At 40.1% G+C, this 26103-nt stretch overlaps 3 protein-coding genes across 4 annotated transcripts in view; 1 reads left to right on the top strand and 2 right to left on the bottom strand.

Moving 5' to 3' along the window:
* Positions 1 to 26103, bottom strand: part of LOC119627931 (uncharacterized) — a 34942-nt gene that overhangs the window by 8544 nt on the left and 295 nt on the right. The window contains exons 2-3 of the mRNA XM_038009181.2: positions 7419 to 7616; positions 5903 to 5986 (exon numbers count right to left, since the gene is read on the bottom strand). Of these exons, the coding sequence (XP_037865109.2) occupies positions 5903 to 5986; positions 7419 to 7616 (282 nt within the window). The remainder of the gene's footprint in view (positions 1 to 5902; positions 5987 to 7418; positions 7617 to 26103) is intronic.
* On the bottom strand, positions 22603 to 26075 carry LOC140712447 (uncharacterized). The gene is made up of 3 exons (XM_073019511.1): positions 25781 to 26075; positions 25284 to 25669; positions 22603 to 24575 (listed from the first exon to the last, which is right to left on the bottom strand). The coding sequence occupies exons 1-3, from the start codon at positions 26073 to 26075 to the stop codon at positions 24534 to 24536; spliced, it is 723 nt and encodes a 240-aa protein (XP_072875612.1). The 3' UTR covers positions 22603 to 24533.
* Positions 25602 to 26103, top strand: part of ZNF365 (zinc finger protein 365) — a 28041-nt gene continuing 27539 nt past the window's right edge. The window contains exon 1 of one of the 2 annotated variants that reach the window (XM_007963326.3): positions 25602 to 25727. The gene's annotated coding sequence lies outside the window, so the exon portion shown is untranslated. The remainder of the gene's footprint in view (positions 25728 to 26103) is intronic. The other variant, XM_007963325.3, reaches the window with a different exon arrangement.

Here is a 26103-nt window from a genome sequence, read left to right as displayed (position 1 = left end):
GAGAATATGTGGTGTTTAGTTTTCTGTTCTGGCGACAGTTTGCTGAGAATGATGGTTTCCAGCTGCATCCATGTCCCTACAAAGGACACAAACTCATCCTTTTTTATGGCTGCATAGTATTCCATGGTGTATATGTGCCACATTTTCTTAATCCAGTCTGTCACTGATGGACATTTGGGTTGATTCCAAGTCTTTGCTATTGTGAATAGTAAGCTGCAATAAACATATGTGTGCATGTGTCTTTATAGCAGCATGATTTATAATCCCTTTGGGTATATATCCAGTAATGGGATGGCTGGGTCAAATGGTATTTCTAGCTCTAGATTCTTGAGGAATCACCACACTGTTTTCCACTACGGTTGAACTAGTTTACAGTCCCACCAACAGTGTAAAATTGTTCCTATTTCTCCACATCCTTTCCAGTACCTGTTGTTTCCTAACTTTTTAATGATTGAAAATGGCCAGTTTTTAAGAAAAAGTTATGAAAATAAACAGGAAAATTGACCCATATAGATGAAAAAACAGCCAATAGAAACTACCCTTTAGGAACTCAGATGTCAAACTTATTAGACATATATTTAAGTTATCTATTATGTATGCAAAGAAATAAATAAAATTATGTCTACAGAGTAAAGGAAAATAAGAGAATGATGTGTCACCAAATAGAAAATATTGGTAAAGAGGTGAAATTTTACAAACAGAGCTAAGTAGAAATTCTGGAGTTAAAAAGTTCAATAACTGAAATGAAAACTTTACTAGAGGAACTCAAAAGCAGGTTTTAACTGGAAGAAGACAGAATCAGCTGACTTGAAGACAGGTCAGTTAAAAATCAGAAAACCAAAAGATTAAAACAGTATAGAAAACAAAGAGCCTCCAACCTCTTTGTTCTGTGGAACACCATCAAGCATACCAACACACACATAGTGGGAGTCCCAGATGTGGTGAGTGGTAGAGAGAATACTTGAAGAAATAACGGCAAAAAACTTCTCAAATTAAATTTAAAACATTAACTAGCATATAAATGATGCTCAACAAACTCCAAATAGGATAAATGCAAAAAATTCCATACCTAGACACATAATAGTCCACCTTCCAGAAGATAATGGCAAAGAGAGAACTTTAAAAGTAGCAAGAGAAAGTGAATCATCATGTAAGAACATTTTGAAAGGACCCCTCAGGGCTAAAGGGAGTGCTCAATGAAGAATGAATTTGGAATGGGTGTCTAACTATAGAAGCTGGTATTCAATTCTCATTGAGGAAAATTGCCCACTGAATGGCAGAGAAGTTCACTGAGTTATCTGGATTAGAATTGGTCCACAATCCCTGGACAGAATCAAACAACCTTCCAGGATTCAGATGAGCAGAGGTTTGTGGACAGTCATGCAGAGGGAGTTGGGATGCCACTTCTAGCATGAGTATTTAATTGCATTGTATACTTTGGAGGACTTCAGTGAGGTGGTCACCAGATTCAGGCCAGAGCTGCAAGGTCACTGAGGCACTATGTGCCCTCTCTTGCAGCAGGGACAGCGTGCCACTAAGATGTTTCCTCACATACGTTCAGTTGACAGAAATATACTTTGCACACATATATTTGCTGTACAAGAATAAGAAGAAACAAAACAGCAGCAAATTGGACCAGAAAGAGAAGCACCCTTTTAACTTGCAATATCCCTCCAGCATCTAGCACTGAGAAAACTTAATATTATGCTCACTGTATAGGAGAAATAATTATAAAGAGTCCAATTCATTATAACAAAGCACATAGTGAAGAATAAATTTGTTTTCAAGAGGCAATAAATCGATAACTTGTGCAATGATGAGATATTGTGGTTTGATTTTCTTTGTGTTCCTTCTCTTGGGTTTATTGTCTTTATTTAATCTGATCCAAGCTCACTCTGCAAACAGATCTTGGATCTGTGGATTTAAAAATTTTTTATCAAATGTGGAACAGTTTCAACCATTACTTTTTTTTCTTTTATTGGAATGGAGTTTCACTCTTGTCTCCCAGGCTGGAGTGCAATGGTGCAATGTCGGCTCACTGCAACCTCTGCCTCCTGGGTTTGAGCAATTCTCCTGCCTCAGCTTCCTGAGTAGCTGGGATTACAGATGCCTGCCACCATGCCCAGCTAATTTTTGTATTTTCAGTAGAGACAGGGTTTCACCATGTTGTCCAGCCTTGTCTTGAACTTGTGACCTTAGGTAATCTACTGGCCTTGTCCTCCCAAAGTGCTGGTATTACAGGCATGAGCCACCGTGGCCACCCTCAATCATTACTTTTTCAAGTGTCTCACTTCGTTTTCTCTTCTTCTTCTGGGATTTCAATTACATAAATGTTTGTCTGGTAGATACTGTTCCACAGATCACTGATGTTCTGCTCATTCTTCCTCAATATTAATACTTTTCCCCCATCTATATATTTGTATATTTTCTATTGCTGTATCTTCAAGTTCACTGATCTCTTTTTTGCTGCAGTGCCTAATCAGCTAATAAGTTGAGTTTTTATTTTACATATGCATTTTTCAAGTCTAAAAATTACATTTGGTTAATTTTTATAACTTCTGTTTCTCTCCTCATCATGTTCATATTTTAAATCCTTGAGCATATACTTTTAAGGTCTTAAGTTTTTAATCTGCTAATCTTATCATCTCTTTTTTCCAAATCTGTTTCTACTGACTGAATATTCCTGTAGTTATATACATTTTTCTGTTTCTTTGTATGTCTAGAATGTGTTAAATTAATGCTGGATATTGTGGTGTTAAATTGTCAAGTGTCTGGACTTCCTTGTCTTTCTTTAAAGTGTGTTGAATTTTATTTTGGCAGTTGGTTAAATTACTTGTACATCAGCTTGGTTGTTTTGATCTTTATTTAAAAATTGGTTAGAGTGGGCTGAGCAGCCTTTACTCTGGGGCTTATTTAGACCTATTACTAAGATGTGATCATTTTAGGGTCTACACTTATTTTGGTGTCTTTCCACTCTGGATAACTGGAGTGAAAATATCTTCCAGCCTCACCTGAAGTAGGAGGATCACTTGAGTCCAGGAGTTCTTGGCTGTAGCGTTATGACAGTTGAGTTTCTGCACTAAGTTTGGCATCAGTATGGTGACCCCCCAGGAGTAGGGGACCACCTAGTTGCACAAGGTGAGATGAACCAGCCCAGGTTGGAAATGGAGTAGGTCAAAACTCCCAAGCTGATAAGTAGTGGGATGGCACCTGTGAATAGCCACTGCACTCCAGCCTGAGCAATATAGCAAGATCCCATCTCTAAAAATGAGAAAAAAAATAAAGAAGTAAATGCATAAGTTTAATAGCAATTGAACAAACAGAATATGGGGATAGAGAACCCTAAGACAGGTCACTGGAATATAACCACATTGAAGTAAATAGAGAAGAAAGAATGGAGAAAATAGAGTAGACGTGAGAAATGCTCAAAAGGTCTAACACATACAAATGGAAATAGAATCTGTGATGGTGTATTAGCTATTACTGCTTCATAACATGTCACTCCAAAATGTAATGGCTTAAGTTGACAACAATAATGTATTATCTCTCATGGTTTCTGTGGAAACTGCAGGAATTTAAAAGCAGCTTCATTGGGTTATGGTTCAGGCTATGTTATAGAGCTGCAGTTAGATGTTGACTGAGCCTGCAGTCATTTAACAGTCTGAATCCAGCTGGTGCTCAAAGATTCACCTCCAAGGTTCTTAAGTCACTTGGCTAGTGTACTAGTCCATTTTTATGCTGCTGATAAAGACATACCCAAGACTGGGCAATTTACAAAAGAAAGAGGTTTAATGGGATTTACAGTTCCATGTGGCTGTGGAAGCCTCCCAATCATGGCAGAAGGCAAGGAGGAGCAAGTTACATCTTACCTGGATGGTAGCAGGCAGAGAGAGGGAGCTTGTGCAGGGGAACTCCTCTTTTAAAAACCATCAGATCTGGATACTTATTCACTATCATGAGAACAGCATGGGAAAGACTTGTCCCCATGATTCAATTACCTCCCACTGGGTCCCTCCCACGACATGTGGGAACTCAAGATGAGATTTGGGTGGGGACACAGTCAAACCATATCATTCTACCTTTGGCCCCTCCCAAATCTTACATCCTTGTCTTCACATTTCAAAACCAATCATGCCTTCCCAACAGTCCCCTAAAGTCTTAACTCATTTCAGCATTAACTCAAAAGTCCACAGTCCAAAGTCTCATCTGAGAAAAGCCAAGTCCCTTCCACCAATGAGCCTGTAAAATCAAAAGCAGGTTAGTTACTTTCTAGGTACAGTGGGCAGGGGGTGGGGGGTACAGGCATTAGCCATTCCAAATGGGAGAAATTGGGCAAAGCAAAGGGGCTATGGACCCCATGCAAGTCTGAAATCCAGCAGGGGAGTACAATCTTAAAGTTCCAAAATGATCTCCTTTGACTCCATGTCTCACATTAGGGTCATGCTGATGCAAGAGGTGGTCTTGGGCAGCTCCACTTCTGTGGCTTTGCAGGGTACGGCTTTCCTCCTGGCTGCTTTCACTGGCCGGTGTTGAGTGTCTGTGGCACTTCCAGGCACATGGTGCAAGCTGTTGGTGGATCTACCATTCTGGGGTCTGGAAGGCCGTGGCCCTCTTCTCACAGCTCTACTAGGTGTGTCCCAGTAGGGACTCTGTGTGGGGGCTCCAACCCCACAATTCCCTTCCCTCCCTAGCAGAGGTTCTCCATGAGGGCCCTGCCCCTGCAGCACATTTCTGCCTGGGCATCCAGGCATTCCCATACATCCTCTGAAATCTAGGCAGAGGTTCCCAAACCTCAGTTCTTGACTTCTGTGCACTCACAGGCTCAACACCATGTGGAAGTTGCCAAGACTTGGGGCTTGCACCCTCTGAAGCCACAACCCAAGCTCTACATTGTTCCCTTTCAGCCATGACTAGGGTGGCTGAGATGCAAGGCACCAAGTCCCTAAGCTGCATACAGGATGGGGACCCAGGGCCTGGCCCACAAAACCACATTTTCTTCCTAGTCCTCTGGGTCTGTAATGGGAAGAGCCGCTGTGAAGACCTCCGACATGTCCTGGAGACATTTTCTCCATTGTCTTGGAGATTAACATTAGGTTCCTAGTTACTTATGCACATTTCTGCAGCCAGTTGAATTTTACCTCAGAAAATGGGATTTTCTTTTCTATTGCATTGTCAGGCTGCAAATTTTCCAAACTTTTATACTCTGCTTCCCTTATAAAATTGAATGCCTTTAATAGCACCCAAGTCACCTCTTGAATGCTTTGCTGCTTAGAAATTTCTTCCACCAAATACCCTAAATCATCTCTCTCAAGTTCCAAGTTCCACAAATCTCTAGCACAGGGGCCAAATACTGCCAGTCTGTTTGCTAAAATGTAACAAGAGTCACCTTAGGGGGAAAGACTTGCCTCTATGATTCAATTACCACCCACCGGGTCCCTCCCACAACACTTGGGAATTCGAGATGAGATTTGGGTGGGTACACAGCCCCCAAATCATATCAGCTAGCAAGTTAATGCTAGCTATTGGTCCCTGTCCATGTGGGTCTTGGGATAGGCTTCCTTATGTGTCCTCATGACATGGCAGCTAGCTTCCACCATAGAGAATGATCCAAGAAATTAAGAAAAATTTGCAATGCTTTTTATAATCTAAGAAGCCATACATAATCAAACCCAGTGTTCTATTGGCCATGTGGATCAGCTTTGATTCCATGTGGGAGGGTGCTAACCAACAGCATGAATAACAAAGAGCAGTGTAGGCTGACTATGACACTCTGCTCTTTGATCCTCAATGATTCATATCCTTCCATCACACAAAATAAACTCACCCCCTCTTAAGTATCTCAAAAGACTTATCATATAATAGCATTACCCTAAGGCCCAGATCTCATCATCAACAGCATTACCCTGAAGCCCAGATGCAGTTGAAGCTCCTTGGATGTTGTTCCTCAAGTGTAGCCTCTTAGAGTAGTTTCCCTTGATCTGAACACCTGTAAACAAAAGAGGCAAGTTTTACACTCCCAAATATCCAAATTACAATGGTAAGGCAGGCATAAGATAACCACTATGGACTCTTCCATTAAAAAAGGAGGAAATGAGAGGCAGACAGGACTCACTGGCACATAGAAATATTGAAATCGACCTGGGCACATGTTGCCAATTCATTTATTAAGACTCAAACCTATTACTGCCTAGAAATGATTCTCTATGGCACTTTAGGCCTACACTCTGGATTCTTAGTTCAGTTCCACCTCTAAATCATCTTTCCTTTTCCACAAATGATAATACATATTTACAGCTGAATAGTTTATCTCAGCCTTTTTCTTGACACTAGAAATTTGGGGTCTAAACACCTCTTGCCATTTTGTGCCGTCTTGATACCTTTTAGTTCATGTACTGTTACCATCAGCACAACTTTTTAAAATTTTGTGGTTCTCCTATGGATCTTATTAGCATTTACTCCATTAGAGATGAGCCACACCCACAATGTCTTTACTGGAAGCCCTCCTGAACCTTAGGCTTCCTCTGGGGCTACTGAAATAAACGTCTCCAAGATGCTTAGAAGCCTCAACATTTAACAGAGATCTGCAAAGAGCATCCTTCAAATTCTTATAGGACTTTTTATCTTACTAAACAGTTCCCTGAGACATTGCTTTAGGTTTCTTTACACTCTGAACAAAAGATTTTACAGTCATACCATCTGCTTCATCTTTAGATCATGTTTTTCCTGAGCGTGCCCTAGATTGATATATGCCTAAAAGTCATTTCTTAATTTTAGCATTGTTTTCCATCTGTAAATCTTGGAATAAGAAACAATTTTAATTTCAAACCCAACATGTTCTGCAATTTTAATTTCTTCACAGTTCTTCCTTTAGCTTTTCTTTCTGCTCTTGTATTTTACTATGAGCAGCAAGTAGAAGACAGGCGATACATTTAACACTCTGTGTTGATATCTTCTTAGCGAATTCTTCCAGTTCATTGAGCATATTTAAAATTTTCCATTCTACCCCACTCAACAATACAAATAAGCTTCCCATCAGTCAATAATATGTCCTCTTTTTTTCAGCTTGCAATAACATTTTCTTCACTTTTATTTAATTTCTCATCTTATATCCTCAATAAACAACATGCAGTTTCCATTAAATGTCCCAAATGACATTTAGGTTCCATTAATAACTTCCTCACAGTCTTTTCAGCTCTTCCCACCAAACTATCACCATATTTTTAGGTTTTTGTGATGTTGGCACCTCATTTTCAATTATCAAAATCTGTATTTATCTACTGTCGTGCAAAACAAAACAAAAAAGTCATCCCAAAGCATATTGGATCAAAACAACAAAAATAATTTTTTATTCTTATTAGTTTCTGTGGGTTAGGGATTCATTTTCAATATGGTTGGTACACTGTGGCTCAGGGTCTCACCTGAGATTGCAGCCAGATGTAGGCTAGAGCTGCAGTCATCTGAAGACTTGACTGGGGCTGTGGATTTTGTTATAAAGGCTCTCTTACAAAGCTGGCAAATTGGTGCTGGATATTTTATCCTTTCTATAGTGGCCTCTGCATGAGGCTGTTTGAGTGTCCTCTCTATCTGGTGGCTCACTTCTCTCACAGTGAGAAATCCTAGAGAAAATGGGATGCTGCAACATCATTTATGATCTTCAGAAGTTAAACACCACCACTTCTGTAGAATCTATATTTCCACAAGTCCACTCTAATTCAATGTGAAAGTAACTATACCAGGTTATGAGTACAAAGAGATGAGGATCAATGGGGACAATATTAGGGGATGGGAAATACAGATAAGGGTTTGTATGCAGAAATGTATTTGGACTTGTCAGCAGGGACAATACCTGTGAGGGAAAGAAGAAACCAACATTAGGCAGAAGGAAAAGTTTAACAGTGACCCCAGCCAAACCCCTGGAGAACTCCAAAACTGCAAAAGCTTTTCAGATGTGTCCTGAATTAAGGACAAATTTTATATACCTACATCAAGCAGTCATTGAATGTGGATTCTCCCTGGTGAGTTGCCCCAACCTTGAGCAAGCCATTATATTAATCTAATGGTGGTTCTTAGGAAGGGCACAAGCTCTGGGCTATCAGAATGCAATATTCTTGGCAAGAGAAGGAGTAAGTACTGTATACTTGAAAGACAGTCTTTGTGGTATACCACAGCAACCTCTACACAATGAAAGTTAGAAGAAAATTGATGAAATCTTTGGAAACTAAAATAAAATGGTTACTAATTTCAAATTCCATATTCAGTAAAAAAATATCTTTTACCAATGACAGGAAAATATGCATATTTTCAGACAAACAAAATTAAGGGATATTTTGATATAAGGTCCTCACTAAAAGTAAATTAAATAAATATCTTCAACCAGAAAGAAAACATTCCCAAATAGAAAGATAAAAATGCAGGAAGGGAATAAAGAACACCAGAAAGAGGAACTAAATGGTAAATATAAATGATCATTAATATATAAAACAATAGTCATATGTGATCTGAGGTTTAAATTATGTGTAGAACAATTTCACAAAAGTGGCAGATAGGTAATAGTAAAGGTAACAATTTGTAATAGTTTATTATAAGTCAAGGCTATATATTTTGTATCTAGGAGAACTGCATAAATAGTTAATGACATATGATTACAAGATAATAGAAAATGTAAATAAAATAATCATTTAAAAAGTTTTCATTCTAAAAAGGGAAAGAAAAATAGAAAAAGAAGCATAAAAACACATGACCCCAATAGAAAATGAATAGCAAAAATGTATATATAAACTTAATAATGTCCATAATTACATTAATTGTAAATGATCTAAATACACTGAGTAAAGTCTTATGGTGATCAGATTGGATTAAACAATAACAACTATATTGTGATCACAAGTCTTGCTTTAAATATAAAGACACAGAAAAGTAGACAATAAAAGAACCAAAAAAATGTCATGTGTGATGGTTAATTTTAGGTAATTTCCCATCAACCTTAATTACAAGCCATGGTAGTACTAAGAGATGCCCTAAGAGATCTCTTGTATTCCAGGCATACTTTCTTTACTTCTAGTGTGGAGTAATAGTCCAATTTCTCCTTGGTAGTCCGGATCAGTCACTCCAGACTACCACAATTCGTAATTTCATAATTCCATAATTCCCTTCTTAGCCAGCTGACTCAGAGGCATCAGGAGCCCAAAGTGGCTGGGTGACAGTGTTAACTTCCAGTTTAATGGAATCATTGTGTCTCCTTGTGTCAGCCTTCCTCCCTCTGGAACTAGGACCTGTAGACCAGCAGAGCATAAAGTTGTGAGAACAGGAAATATGCAAAGGCAGCATATTCATCCTCATTCGACTCTCCTATTTGGCTTGGGTAAAGACAGATGAATTCTGGAGAATGACTGCGAATTATAAGCTTAGCCAAGCAGTGACTTCAATTACAGTTGCTCTACCAGATGTGGTTCCATTGCTTAAGCCAATTAACACTTCTCTTGGTAACAATAGTACGCAGCTATTGATCTTGTAAATGTGTTTTTATCCATACCTGTCCATAAGGCTCATCAGAAGCAGTTTGCTTTCATTTGGCAAGGCCAGCAATACACCTTCACTGTCAGACTATGGGGGTATATCAACTCTCTAGTCTTATGTCATAATTTAGTTGGCAAGGATCTTGGTTGCATTTCCTTTCCACAAGATATCACACTGGTCCATTACATTGATGACACGGTGCTGATTGGACCTAGTAGTGAGCATGAACTAGCAACTACTCTGGACTTACTGGTAGCATATTTGTGTGTCAGACCATGGGAAATTAATTCTACTAAAATTCGGCGCCTTTTACTTCAGTAAAATTTCTAGGGTCCAGTGGTGTGGGGCATGTCAAAATATCCCTTCTAAGGTGAAGGTTAAGTTGTTTCATTTGGCCCCTCCTAAAACAAAGAAAGAAGCACAATCCTAGTGGGCTTATTTGGATTTTGGAAGCAATACATTTCTTATTTGGATGCATTATCCTGGTCTATCTATTGAGTGACTAAAAAAACTGCAAGTTTGGAGTGGAACTCCAGGAGAAGGCTCTGTAGCCTCCTGGAGCAGCAGGAGCTTCAAGCTGCTATGAAAGCTGCTCTGCCACTTGGGCCAGATGATCCAGTAGATCTAATGGTACTTGAGGTGTCAGTGGCAGACAGGGATGCTGTCTGAAGCCTTTGGCAGACCCCTATAGGTAAACTGTAGTGGAGGCCTTTAGTCATTTTGAAGCAAGCCCCTGGCATCATCCCAGATAACTACTCTCCTGTTGAGAGACAGCTCTTGGCCTGCCACTGTACTTTAGAAGAAACAGAATGCTTGAACATGAGTTATCAAGTTACTACATGACCAGAGCTACCTATCTGGGTGTTATCTGGCCCACCAAACCATAAAGTTAGGTGTGCACAGCAGCACTCTATCATCAATTCGAAGTTGCATGTATGTGATGGGGCCTGAGCAGGTTCTGAAGGCACAAGTATGTTACATGAAGAAGTGGCCCAAAAGCTCATGGTTTCTATTCTTACTACACAGCCTTTTTTCTCCCAGTCTACACCCATGTCCTCCTGGGAAGTACCCTGTGATCAGTTGACAGAGGAGGAGAAGACCAGGGCCTGGTTTATAGACAGTCCTGCATGATATGCAGTTACCACCCGAGAAGAGACAGCTGTAGCACTACATCCCCTCTCTGGGACATCTCTGAAGAAAAGTGGTGAAGAAAATTCTTCTCAATGGGCAGAACTTCACCTGATTGTACACTTTGTTTGAAAGCAGAAATGGCCATATATGCAATTGTATATTGACACACAGGTTGTAGCCAATAGTTTTGCCAGTTGGTCAGGGACTTGAAAGGAAGGGGATTGGAAAATCGGTAACAAGACATATAGGGCTAGATCTGAGTGGGCAAAAAAATATGGGAATATTTGTGTCCTATGTGAATGCTAACCTTCTCAGCAGAGGTCTTTAATTATCAGGTGAATAGGACGATCCATTCTGTAGATACTAGTCAATCTCTTTCCTCAGTCACTCCTGTCATAACACAGTGGACCTGTGAACAAAGTGGCCATGGTGGCAGGGATGGAGGTTATGCATGTGTATTAGTCTGTTCTCATGCTGCTAATAGAGACATACGAGAAACTGGGTAATTTACAAAGAAAAGAGGTTTAGTGGACTCACAGTTCTACGTGGCTGAAAGGCCTCACAATCATGGCAGAAGGCAAAGGAGAAGCAAAGGCACATCTGTCCTACATGGAGGCAGGCAAGAGGGAGCATGTGCAGGGGAATTCCCCTTTATAAAGATCTTGTTAGACATCAGATCTTGTTAGACTTATTCACTATCATGAGAACAGCATGGGGAAAACCCATCCCCGTGATTCAATTACCTCCCACTGGGTCCCTCCCATGACATGTGACCATTATTACAATTCAAGGTGAGATTTGGGTGGGGACATAGAGCTAAACCATATCAGCATGGGTTCAGCAAAGTGACTTCCATTCACTAAGGCCAACTTGGCTATTGCCACCTGTGAGAGCTCAGTCTAACAGCAGAGACCAATACTGAGTCTCCAATATGGCATCATTTCCTGGGGTAAACAGTCAGCCCTCTGGTAGAAGGTTGATTACATTGAACTGCTTCCATCGTGGGGGGAAGCATTTTGTGCTTACTGGAATAGACAGTTACTCTGGACATAGATTTGCCTTCCCTGCACACAGTGCTTCTGCTGAAACTACCATCTGTGAATGCCTTATCTACTTTTATGGCATTCCACAGAGAGAGCACTGCTTCTGATTAAGGAACACTTCATAGACAAAGAAATACAGAAAAGGCTCATACTCTTAGGACTCACTGTTCTTACCATGTTCCCCATCATCCTGAAGCAGTTGGCTTCACAGAAAAGTAGGATGGTCTTCTGATGTCACAGTTACAGTGCCAGCTAGGTTATAATATTTGGCAGGGCTCAGGCAAAGTTCTCCAGAAGGGTGTGTATTCCCCAAGTCAGCATTCACTATATGGTACAGTTTCTCTCACAGCCAAGATTCATGGGCCTAAGAATCAAGGGGTGAAAATGGGAATGGCACCACCCACCATTACCCCCAGTGACCCAGTGGCAAAATATTTGCTCCCTATTCCCATGACTTTATGCTCTGCTGGTCTACAGGTGTTAGTTCCAGAGTGAGGAATGCTGACACCAGGAGACACAACACTGATTTCAGTGAACTGGAAGTTTAGACTACCACCAAGCAACCTTGACTTCCTCATGACTGAGTCAACAGGCTAAGGGAGTTACGATGTTGGCTAGAGGAATGATCCAGACTACCAAGGGTAAATTGGTAGTCCTTACCTCTAGGAAGGTAAGGAAGGGTGGGATATAGGAGATCCTTTAGGGCATCTCTTATTACTATCATGCCCTGTGATTAAAGTGAATGGGAAATTACAGCAACCCAATACAGGCAGGACTATAAATGGTCCAGACCCTTCAGGAACAAAGGTTTGTGTCACCTCACCATGTAAATATCCACAACCAGCTGAGGAAATTGCTGAAGGCAAAGGGAATACAGAAGGGATAGTAAAAGAAGGTAGTTATCAAAACCAGCTATGACCATGTGACAAGTTACAGGAACAAGGACTATAACTGTCATGAGTATTTTCTCCTTATTTTGCTAAGAATATCTTTGTGTATATTATACACATATTAAGCAAATACATGTTTTCATTCCTTTCTTATTCCTTTTTCATGTAACATAAGATATATTAACTTTACATAAGTCTTTAAGTATTGTTAATTTTACATAGTAGTATTTAAGTTACATTAGGAGAAAAGTAAACATCATCCAAGGACTTTACCTCCTCTTCTGGGCAGAGATTAGTGCATTTATGGTTGTACATAGGATGATTTTATCATGTTAGGTGGAATTATTCCTTTTTATTATCCTTATTTGCAGATTAAGTATGGTTCAAGGGTATGCATATGGCTACCAAGTTAACAAACGCTGGACTTGTCATGGTTTATTTTAGATGTCAACTTGACTGTATTAGGGAATACCTAGAGAACTGGTAAATCATCACTTCTGGGTGTGTCTGTGAGGGTGTTTCCAGAGGAGACTGCCATGTGACTCAGTGGTCTGAGTAGGGAAGATCTGCCCTCAAAGTGGCTGCGTGTACGTGCACCATCCAATCAGCTGGGGGCCTGGATAGAACAAAAAAGGAAAGGATGGAATCTCCTTAATCTTTTTCCTGGAGCTGGGACACTCTCCTCCTCCTGCCCTTGGATATCAGAACTGCAGGCTCTCTGGCCTTAAGACTGCACAACTTACATCAACTGCTTGCCAGGTTCTCAGGTCCTTTGCCTTGGCCTGAAAATTACACCACAAGCGTCCCTGGTTCTGAGACTTCTGGACTTGGAGAGAGCCATGTTACTGGTATCCTGGGTCTCCAGCTTACAGACAGCCTGTCATAGAACTTCTCAGCTTCCATAATCATGTGAGCCAATTCCCCTAATCCCCTTTCATATGTTTCTATGTATGTTGTGTGGCACATGATGCTTCTGCCAAAACTATCATCCATGGACTTACTGAATGCCTTATCCACTGTTATAATATTCTACATCCTGTTGCTTCTGATCAAGGAACTCACTTCACAGACAAAGAAGTACAAAAATGGGCTTATGCTCATGGAATTCACTATTCTTACCATGTCTCCTATCATCCGGAAGGAGTTGGTTTCATAGAATGGTGGGATATCTCGCTAGAGAACCTTGACTAATACACCATGCAAATACAAAACAAAAGGAAGATGGTGTGCCTATATAGACGGTTCCTGAAGATGATGGTTGAGCTTATTTTTTGTTTCACTTTACAATGGTGCAAAAGTTATAAACATTCAGTAGAAACTGTATTTTGAATTTTGATGTTTTCCTGGGCTAGTGATATGCAGTATGAAACCCTTGCGATGCTGGGCAGCAGCAGTGAGCTGCAGCTCCCAGTCAGCCATATGGTCACGAGAGTAGATAACCATACCCTACAGTGTTCTGTGCTGCCAGATGATTTTGCCCAACTGCAGGCTAATGTAAGTGTTCTGAACATGTTTAAGGCAGGCCTGGCTAAGCCATGAAGTTCAGTAGGTTAGATGCATTAAATGCATTTTTGATTATCAAATCAAAATATCAATTTTCAAGTTAGAATGGGTTTCTCAGGATGTCATCTCGTCATAAGTTGATGAACATCACTAAAATTAGACAAAGTAGATTTAATGCAAAAATAATTACTATGGAGATGGAGATTTCATAAACATAAAAGGGCCATTTTAGCAGGAGGCAATCACATCCCAACTCTCTATAAACTTCATAACAGAGCGTCAAATATTACTATGGTTGAAATGTTTATTTCCCCCCTAAAATTTATTTGTGGAAACCTAATCACAAATGTGATAGTTGGGGGTGGGGCCTTACAGAGGTGATTAGTTCATAAAAGCAGAGCCCTCATGAATGATATTAGTGCCCTTGTGAAAGAGGCGCAGAGAGCCCCTTTGCCACTTCCATCATATGAGAACAGAGAGAAAAGGTGTTATTTATGAAGAAGTGGGCCCTTACCAGACACCAAATCTGTGAGTGCCTTGATCTTGAACTTCCCATATACAGAACTATGAGAAATACATTTGTTATTAATAAGCTACACACTTTATCATATTTTGTTATGGCAGCCCAAACTAAGATAAATGTTAAGGCAAAAATTGGTTGAATTAAAAGAAGCTTATAAAATAGTCTAGAAAAAAATCTAGAAACATAAAACAACACGATTGAGCAATTTGGCTTATACAAAATACTGCATCAAACAATGAACCTTCTTCTCAAGTGCAAATAGATCTTTTGCCAAAATCATAATAAAAGACTTAGTAAATTTGAAAAAATTAGAATCATTCACAGTGTGCTATCTTTCCAAAACAGCATCAAGGCAGAAAAAATAACAAAAAGTAACTAGAATGATGCCAACTGTTTGATAATTAAACAATAAACTTTCAAATAAACCATCGATACATAAATAAATAAAAATGGAAATTAGAAAAATTTTGACTAAATCATAATGAAGATACAACATATAAAAAATTACGGGATTCAGCTAAAGCTGTGCATAAGCAGAAATACACTGCTTTAAATGCATGTATGAGGAAAGAAGACAGACAGAAGTTAATCATTTAACTTTCAATCTCAAGAAGCTAAAAAAAGAGAAACAAATTAAATTTAAGGGCAGTAGAGAAAAGAAAAAGTTAAAGCAGAAATCAGTGAAAGGCAAAACAAACATATAATTAATAATATCAGCAATACCGACAGTTGAGTATTTGTAAGGATTAATAAAATGTATAAGCCCAGAGCAAGACTGTTTAAGAAAAAGGGAACATGGCACAAATTACCATTATCAGGAATAAATAAGGGACATTAGTGCAGATCCAATAGAGAAAAGAAAGATAATAAAATAATATTTTAATTTAGCACCAATTAATTTGACAATTTGGGTGACACAAATGAATTCGCAGAAAAATACAACTTACCAAAGCTATGAGCAGTAGAAAATCTGAATAACTCAATATCTATTAAAGATATTTAATCCACTATTTAAAAATCTCCCCTAAGGAAAACTCTAGAGTCACAATGACTCTACTGGTAAATTCTTGTGAACATTTAAAGAAGTAACAATGCAAATCTTGCATAAAATTTAAAGAAGTAATAACACAAATCTTGCATAAACCCTTCCATAAAACAGAGACAACTGTTTCTCTCATGTATCTTTTATGAGACGAGTACAACCCAATTCCAAAACCTGACAAGTATATTCTAAGAAAGAGAATTACAGACAAATCTCACATAAACATAGTTTAAAAATCTTTATCAACATATTAAACTACTGAATCTGGATATTTTTTATATGTGTGTGTGTGTGTGTATGTATGTTATATACACCAAACTTCCCTTTGGAACACAATCTTGGTTTGACATTGAAAAATTAACACAATCACGGGCCGGGTGCGGTGGCTCGCACCTGTAATCCCAGCACTTTGGGAGGCTAAGATGGGTGGATCACAAGGTCAGGAGATCCAGAGCATCCTGGCTAACACAGTGAAACCCCGTCTCTACTAAAAACACAAAAATTAGCTGGGCGTGGTGGCGGGCGCCTGTAGTCCCAGCTACTCGGGAGGCTGAGCCAGGAGAATGGCGGGAACCCTGGGAGGTGGAGCTTGCAGTGAGCAGAGATGATCGCCACTGCACTCCGGCCTGGGTGACAGAGTGATACTCCATCTCAAAATAAAAATAAAAATAAAATAAAATAAAATAAAATAAAATAAAATAAAATAACACAATCACTTTAAAATAAAAAAGGAGAAAAGTTATATGAACATCTTGATAGATGCAGAGAAATTAATTGACAACATTTGCCCCCCCTCTGCTTATATTTTGAAAAACTCTTGGCAAACCAGGAATAAGTGGTACTTTCTTAAACAAATAAAGAACATTATAAAAACCCAATAGCAAACATCATATACAGGGTGAAATACTGAAAATGTTACTTCTAAGATTGTGAATGAGTCAGGGATGCCAGCTATTGCTACTTACATTCAACATTTTACTGGAGGTCCCAGCCATTGCAGTATTTTTTTTTTTTAATTAGGATTTCAAAGGAAGCAGTAAAGCTTCATTATTTGTAGACATAATTAGCATATGCCAAGAAAATTCAAAAGAATAAACTATTTGGTCTAATAATTGAATCAACAATGCTGCTTAATACAATTTCATTATTTAAAAATCAGTTATATTTCTACATACCATCCACAAATAGAAAATTATATTTTATAACATGCTATTTATAATATCATCAAAATATAAACTATGTAGGAACAATTCTATCAAAAGATTTTCAATACCCCAACACTGAAAATTATAAAAATCCTTGAGAAAAACTAAACTTAGACATAAACTTTTAATATTTAGAAACTCAATACTGTAAAACCATCAATTCTTCCCAAATCAATCTATAAACTCAACACTATCCCAGTCCAAACCCTATCAGGATTTTCTTTTCTTTTCTTTTTTGGCAGAAGTTGACAGACTGATTCTAAAATTTATATGGAAATTCAAAGGGCCAAGGGTATTCTAACCAACACCCTATATCAGAGAATGCACGCCTGCATGGCCACCTAATTCAAGATGAAGGCCACAATACAGTGGGTGAAAGAATCCTATTTTCAATAAACATTGCTAGATTAATGAGATATATGAGAAAAATGTATCTGGACCCCTTTCTATACCATTGCTCAAAATTCCATATGGATTACAGATATAAATATGAAAAATAAAACAATAAAGCTTTTAGAGGAGAAATAGGAAGACAACTTCATGACCTTGGAGTAGGTAAAGGTTTCTTAAACAAGATATAAAAGGCACTAACCTTAAAGGGAGGATTCCCATATGTATATCTGACAAAGGACTCATATATAGAATACATAGAAAATGTTAATAAATAGAAATAATATAGACAACAAGAGAAAAAATAAAGGATCTGAACACTTTACAAGAGGATATGCAAACATCAAAAACACATGTGAAAAGTGGCTTCCACTTCATTAGCCATCAAGACCACATAAATTAAACCACAGTGAGACACTACTGCTCACCTATAAGAATGCTAAATTAAAGTCAGAAAGTTTCAAGAATTTTAGAGATTATGCAGCATTTGGAGTTCTTATATATTGCTGGTAGGATTGAAAATTGGTATAACATTTTTGAATACTATTAGGCATTATCTACCAAAATTAAATATATGCACATTTTATGACCTAGCAATTTCACTCCTGGGTATATACACCACAGAGATATGTACACATGCTCACCAAAAGACACATATTTATGTGGAAATAAATGAAGATCATGCAGACAAGAAGAAGCAAAGGCTCTTTATCCAGAGCTTGCTCTAGCAAGGGAGTCAGCCACCCTCACTTGCGTTTGGCTGAGACTCAAAGGCAGGTGAGGACCAGGAAAGCTTTATAATGGAAAAAAGAGAAGGATTTGACCATGACCCAACTAGAGGTTGCTCAAATGGAGAAGCTGGAGGCGGGCTAAGTATAAGTGGGGCATACTATTTGATCTTTTAGATAAGCATACTTGGCTTTCTCTGGTTGGTCCTGAGTTATAAATAGGCGGAAAAATTAGGGAAACTGATAGTTAAGGTCAACTTGTGGCCACTTTGGGGCCAATTACTACAAAAGTTGTGATTCAGCATACTGGAACGCGGGCTACCAATGTAGGTCAGCGTTCTGTTTTTATATATGATCTGGCAGTTATCTGTTTATATATTCAATGACTCACGAGAATTTTCCTATCAATTTTCACAATAATGCTAAACTGGAAACTACCCAAATTTTCATCATTAGCATCATGTATAAATAAATGGGACATATTCACATAATGAAATACTATACAGCAATAAGAATGAACAAACTACAACTACATACAACAATATGGATGAATCTCATAAACATAATGTTGAACAAAAGTCAGACACAAAAGAATATATACAATAGGATTCCATTTATTCAAAATACACAGAGGCAAGCCTAATCTACCCTAATCTATGCTATTAGAAGTCAAGATGATGGTACTTTTAAGGGGAGGGGTAAATACTTGATAGCAATACACAGGAGTGTTCTGGGAAACAGAAACTTGCTCTGTTTTTTGATCTGGATGCTGGTTACATGAGTGTGTCCAGTTGTAAAAGTTCACTGGGACTCATGATATGAAAACTTTGTGTATGTATGTTAGTTTCCAATAAAAAGTTTAAAATAATCTAACAACTCATTGTTATATGGGAGTTAGACTAGAAGGTAGAGACTGAAGAACACCACTTATTTTCACCCAAAAATAAAGATAATCCAAAGACGTTACCTTTTAAACTCACTTAAAATCTTAGCTATGAGCTGCCTAGTAAAATACATCTCTTAGAATAAACTAGGAAACCACTCCTGTACTGATTGGGGGTGAAGGAGAAGATACTTCTTTTTTTGTAATCAGAAAAATTATTCCTACAAGCCAATAAAGGGTAAAAATTACTCCAATTAACATTCAGTTATCTGCATTTGGGTATAAATGTTAAAAAATGATTCATATTATACTGTCGAGTTAGCTGTTTCACTAGGATTTTGTGTACACCATGTGTTTTCTTTATATACAGGAGAAAAGTCTATGTATATTTTATTTGCAAGTTCAGTTTCTCTTTCCTATAGTTACAAGGGCTCTCTTTTCACTCTCTGCTGCTAAAAACAATGTAATTCTCACCCAAAATAGTAGAATAAAAATGCCTATGTATTTTGGTCCCAGAAAACGGACCCTATTTTGACAGAGCATCAGTTTCATAATTTATTCTTCATGTAATTACATAATTCTAACTAATTATTTAGCAATCTTCATATTTTAACTGTATCTTTTTTCTGTATCTTTTATTCCATAGCAACAGGCTTTCTAGCTCTCCCACAACCACTTTGCTTAGGGAAGGTGTGCCAAAGATTTCTCTTCACATTATAAACTATCAAGAAAGGAAAGGGCTTTAAAATTTGTAAATGATAAGCACTGAAAACCTTCTGAACATCAGTCATTTATTGCATGTTCAACCATTAGTTTTTGAGGGTCCCCAAGATGCCAGGCAAGGATCTAGGCACTAAAGATACAACAGAATAATGGCAAAGCACATAGGTTCTTCATTTAGATAGGCTGGGTTCAAATCCTAGCTGTATAACTTACTGTCTCTTTAAAAATTACCTAATTACTTCTCTATGACTCAGTTTACTCATTTATGAAAGAGGAATACAAGTAACACCTTTCTCCTAGCTTTATTAGGAAAGTTAAATGGCATATCATGTGGAAACCATTGAGAATCATCCTTTGCACATAATAAGGACTTAATACTTGTCAGTTGTTATTACAAGAGTAGCTGACATTTGTTATGTTTTGGATACAGTTTGGCCCCAGCAAATGTTAAAATCTGATCCCTAGTGTCAGTGGTGGGGCCTACTGGGAGGTGTCTGGGTCATGGAGCAGATCTTTCATAAACCACTTGGTGCCCTCCTTCAGAAAATGAGTGAGTTCTCACTCTATGAATCTGGCACCTTCTCTGCCCCTCCAACCTGCCCATCATGTGATCTCTGCACACACTGGTTCCTGTTCACTTCTGCCATGAGTGGAAGTAACCCAAGTCACTCCACAGAAGCAGATGTGCTTCTTGTACAGCCTGCAGAACCGTGAGCCAAATAAACCTCTTTTCTTTGTAAATTACCCAGACTCAGGTATTCCTTTATAGCAACACAAATGGACTAAGACAATACCTAACAATTTTGACCAATTACCTATTGACAAACTTCTCCACCACCACCATGACTGCCTTCCATGCCCTCTTCTCCAGCCACACAATCCATGCTAGCAAGGAAATGACAAATGAGAATTTTTTTTTTTTTTTTTAAACAGTCTCGCTCTATCACCCAGGCTGGAGTTCAGTGGCATGATCTTGGCTCACCACAACCTCTACCTCCCAGGCTCAAGTGATTCTCATGCCTCAGCCTCCTGAGTAGCTGGGACTACAACTGTGCACCACCATGTCCCAGCTAATTTTTGTATTTTTAGTAGAGATGGAGATTCACCATGTTGGCCAGGCTGGTCTCGAACTCTCAGCCTCAAGTGATCTACCTGTCTCGGACTCCCAAAGTGCTGGGATTATAGGCGTGAGCCACGGTGTCTGGCCAGAAATGACGAATGCATTAACTGGACTAACAACTGGGATTGTGGTACTGGAAAGTCCTTAGTTCATTCCAGCTCCTGCTTTTTACAAATGAAGACATGAAGCCCAGAGATGTTGCCCAGCTTGAATAAAAATTCACACAACTAATTAGGGTATTAGATCTTGGATCTGCACATTCTTAGTTCAGGCAGTGGGCTGGAGAAACCTGCAAAGTAGAAAATTAGCCCATTCTCTCATTTGGTTCATGTTTGACCCCACTAAGGGAACAAGTAACACTGCTCTTCCTAGGTGGGGGGTTTACCTTGCTGTAAGTTTTCTATTTTTAGCCCCTATAGAAGCCCTACTCCCTGCAGATTCACTCCGGCTAACAGACTGCTGTGGGATTTAAGGCACTCTCCATGGTGTTGCTTGGTGGTTGCCATGACAACGAAATTTAATAGAAATAGAGTTTTCTAGTTGAGTATTCTGGTGAAGGCTTTAAAGCCAGATTACAGCTCTGACTCTGAAGCTTAAATGATGCAAGTTATTTGTACTGGCACACAGTAGGCATACCATAATACTTGTTGAAAGTCAGAATGAATACATATATGCAATTAGTTGCATGAGGGAGCTGGAAAACCTAACAGCTGAGAACTGAGCTGTTACTTAAAGTCAGTACTTAAAAGTCAGTGTGGAGCAAGTTTATCACATCCTTCTTGGGAAGTGGTGTAGCTCTGGATTTTCATAATTACCTGACACTCTGTGTGAGAAATGATTTGTCTGATTCCAAAGGACTGTGTCTGATGTTTAGGCCACTTATTAGCTCTGCATTCCAGGCGGTTCCTTCTGCACACAGATGTTTGCTGCAGACATGGAAAAAGTAGCAGGAATCTGACTCTGGGTTCCCCTTGCAGACCTTTTATCTGGGGCACTTATTCAAATCTTAGAGGGTCTGTGTTCAGTCCCCATAAGGCTGTTTTTTGGCAAATGTAATCAACATATTTAATAAATGGATCAAAAAATTTAAACAGCCTATTTGGTTCAAACCTTTCAAACCTGTGTTTGAAAGGCAGCCCTTCTGGCCACAATGGGTGAATGTTATTTAATAAATGGAGAGGAAAGACAACTCAAAAATCTCCATTCAATTCCTAGGTCTTTCAGCAGGGATTCTCCAACCACCCCAGCCTGACGGGCTGTTTCCCATCTCAAGGAAATCTGTATTCTATATTAATCATTTGACCTTCCTCCCCTCCTTCTTCGCTTCCTTTCTGCCTCTTCCTCTGTCTCTTTTCCTACTTACTCTTCCTTTCTGCCCATCTCTTTTCCTCTCCACCACCCTTCCTTTCACAGTCATGACAGAAAGAGCCCAGGCTTTTGGAGTCAGAATTAGCTTCAAATTCTTACTACCTCTCATGCTTCTTAGTGGAATGACCTTTAGCTCTATTCATCACATCTCCAGTAGCATTCTGTCTTGTGCATAAAGGGCTGCCAATGTCTGCCTCGTTGGTTAATGTAACAACGGAGTGTTTCTCAAACTACAGTGGTCATGAGAGTCACCTGGGGAGATAGGTGAAAATGCAGATCTTCAAGATCCACACCTGCAGATTCCACGCCTGGTCAAGGTTCCAGACATCTGCATTTTGACCAGCTCCATAGGTCCGACTTTGAGAAACTCTGGATATGTGCATAAATGTTTAGTATAGTAAGATCCATTGTAATTACTCTACAGGTGAGAGATATGATCATTAATAATTCAGCAAACATTTATTGAACATCTACTATGTGCCAGGCATGATGTCAGGCCCTACAGACACTTCCCATTTAATTCCTTTAACCATATATATATATATATATATATATATATATGTTTTTTTATATATATATATGTTTATATATATATGCCTTGTTACCATCCCACTAGTTGTAAGTGCCTGGAGGGCAGAGTAAAACAGCATAATGTGCCATAGAAAAACATCAGTGTTAGAAGACATGAACTCTAATCTTGATTTTATTATTTATTACTTATATGACTTTAGGCAAGTCACTTTACTTCCTAGAACTTTATTTTCTTCATCAAAAACTGGAAAGCCAACGAGTACAGTAGTTAAAAGCCCAGGGTTTGCCATCCTGGCTCTAATGCTTTCTATGTTTGTGATCTTGAGAAAGTTACTTAACTTCTTTGGGCCTGTTTCCTCCTATGTAGAAAGGGGATTTATTTGTTCATTATTCATTCTTTTAACAAATATTTTTTGAGCACTTTGATCAGCACTGTGCTAAGTCCTGGGAATATATTGGAGAGTCAGACAGACAGGGTCCCTGACTCACATTGCTAACAATTTAACAGTGGACATAAATATTAGAGAGACAACTACACCCATAACCCAGCACACAGAATTACTGTGACAAATCCTGTCGTGATAAATTTTCCTAGTATGCACTAACCTTGTCCAGGAGTGTCAGGGAAGACCTCCTCAAAGAGGGCATACTTAGGATGAACTCTGAGGGATGAGTAGGCATTACCTGATAAAGAGGCCCCAGAGACGGGAAGAAGCAGGGCTGTTCAGTAAAGGGATGCCAAGATGGCTGAAACTGAGTGCACAAGGTCCGCCCTACCTCACAGGTGTCCAAAGATTAAATGAGGTAATTGGTGGTATACACAAGTGACACTCTGAGAACCACTTAAGGTCCTAAATGCCTGTTGACCAAAGTTGAATTTCCCACAATACTCAGCTTTAGGCCCTGCATGAATAACCTCTTCACAATTATTTGATAATATTTTATGATATTTTTAGGGTGAGAAAAGGACTTTGAAAATCTCCATTCTCTCATTTAAAAGGGGAGGAACTTAGGACAAAAAAAGGAGTAGCAGCTAAGAAATGGGAGGAGCTGGCCAGGCGCGGTAGCTCACACCTGTGATCCCAGCACTTTGGGAGGCTGAGGCCAGTAGATCACCTGAGGTCAGGAGTTCAAGACCAGCCTGGCCAACAAGGCAAAACCCCATCTCTACTGAAAATACAAAAATTGGCCGGGTGGTGGCAGGCACCTGTAATCCCAGCTACTAGGGAGGTTGAGGCAGGATAATCGCTTGAACCTGAGAGGCAGCGGTTGCAGTGAGCTGAGATCATGCCACTGCACTCCAGCCTGGGCAACAGAGCAAGACTCTGTCTCAAAAAAAAAAAAAAAAAAAAAAAAAGGAAGGGAGGAGTCTGAACCGGAAACCTTTTCCTCTCCAGAGCACGCTTTAGCTGTGTTTTGCCATGAAGGCAGCAGGTGTGAGAGCTTAACCTGCAGGCGCCTCCCATGATGACCGAGATAACTTGCCACTCCAATGTGTGTACCTTTCAGACTTTTAGTTTTTACTAAATGAATTGATTCTTGGAATAGTCTTGAGAGCGAGTCAAAAAGTAACTTCAATGAAATATAATATTTTCAAAGCAAACACACCCCAGCACACTAGCCTATCTCCATTTATGTGGAAGTTAGTACATATTAATTCCTCTTCTCCTTCCTGCTTTTTAAGGGTGTGCAGGCCCCTTTCTTATGGAATTAATAATTATTATAAATGAAGTAGCAACAACGATAACAGCTATCAGCGTGTGTCCCGGTCAGGTAGCGTTTTTACAAAACTCCATCATCATCAGCGCATTCGATCCACCGCTATATTAAGACGTAGGTCCTGATTATCTTCATTTCGTAGACGAGGAATCGAAGGAACAGAAAAGTCTAGTTACTCGACCCAGGCCCTAGAGCCAGGATTTGAACCAAGTCTGATGCTAGAGCTTGGGATCTCCATTGCATTTGATGTGATAATTCATCTGTGAAAAACAAAGCAATTCATTTGTTTTCATTTGTCAGAAACAAAACAAAATCTCAACTAAGATAACTGTTGCGCTCTTAACAGTTAAAATAAAATCAGGTGTTGAAATGAGTAACAGTAAGCCTTGAGAAGACACCCCGAGGAGTCAAGAGGATGCATTAACTGTCTACAGATGAACAGAATATCTTCTTTGAACAAGAAAACCCAAAAGTAACTTTTATCTTGGTTTCACATTTCAGGAGTTACAGTAGGGGCAAACCAAAACAGATTAAAAAAAAAAATAAAATAAGAGAGAGAAAAGCGAAAACCCAGCAAGCTGAGGCATCAGAGTCCTTCAGAAGGAAGATTTGCCGTCTTCTCTTCAGGGCATTCTCTCTTTAGGAGGACGAATCTTTTCTCCAGGGAAAGGGGGCGTCCTCCTCAGAGATGGGGGTGTAGGTGAGGGGATCTTGTTGCTTTGTTTGTTCATAATCCCTGCACTTTACTAGATTTAGTTTTGCCCGTTAACGTAGCCTCAGGACACTTGCCTAGGAAGGCTGGAGTGTACTCTCTGGGTTAGTTATTTTGGGACATTCTCGCCCCGCTGCTAGGGATGAAGAGGTCCTAATTAAATAACCGGGCCTTCCAACTGGCAGATTTTCAAAGAAGATGCCCAGCTATGCTGTATCCTCATCCACACTCTCCCGCTCCCCCTAAGTGCAAAAACCTTGCCAGGGCCTGCAGAAAGCGCCGCGACAGCGAGGCTGACACGCGTCTTCCCTTCCCTCCCCCGGGGAATGATCCCAGCATTTCTCGCAGTGATGTCAGTGTAATCCTGAGTCGGATCGGGCTCCCGGCTGGTGGCGGGCGGGCAGATGATGCTCCCGCCAGCTGGGCAGAGCAAGGGTGTTTCCCGCGGAGGTGGCAGCCCTGGGCCGCGGCGTTCCGGAACCCTCGCACCCCCGGCGCGGTGCCCCCGGTGCCCGCGAGCGCCGCCCCCGCTGGCTAGCCGCGCCTCGCTCCGCCCTGGACGCCGCCGGTCCCGGCGCGGAGGTGCGGCGTGGGGTGGGAGCCGGCCCGGCTCAGTCTGATTTACGGCTCTGCTGAAAACCGCTTAGCTCCCGCAGCATCAGCACCGGCGGCGGCGGCTGCAGCAGCAGCAACAAGTCGGGTAAGAGGCGGCCGCCGGCTATCTGCGCCCGCGGCTCGGCGGAGGGGACCGACCGGGGTAGCCAGGGCTGGGGAGGGGGTCCCTGAGCCCGCAGCATGGCGGGGAGTTGGGAGAGCCGGCTTCCCGGCCCCGACCAGCAGGAACTCGTGTGCACACGAATCCACTCTGGCACCCGTGGGCTGGCACGCAGCGGAGCGGGGGCGGGGAGAGCTGGGACCCCGGGGCAGGGTCATTGCCAGCCTGCCCTTCTCTGGCAGAGTCACTTAGGGCTGTTCCGTGAGCCCCGTGGACTGGGGTTTCCCCTGGGCCCATAAAAGCCTGCGTGCTCTGAAGTGTGTGATTACCCATTTTCCCATCCAAAATGCCACCCTTTTCC

The sequence above is a fragment of the Chlorocebus sabaeus genome, chromosome 9 (genome assembly GCF_047675955.1).
Source record: "Chlorocebus sabaeus isolate Y175 chromosome 9, mChlSab1.0.hap1, whole genome shotgun sequence".
Classification (NCBI taxonomy): Eukaryota; Metazoa; Chordata; class Mammalia; order Primates; family Cercopithecidae; genus Chlorocebus; species Chlorocebus sabaeus.
This window is presented reverse-complemented; position numbering and strand designations above follow the sequence as displayed.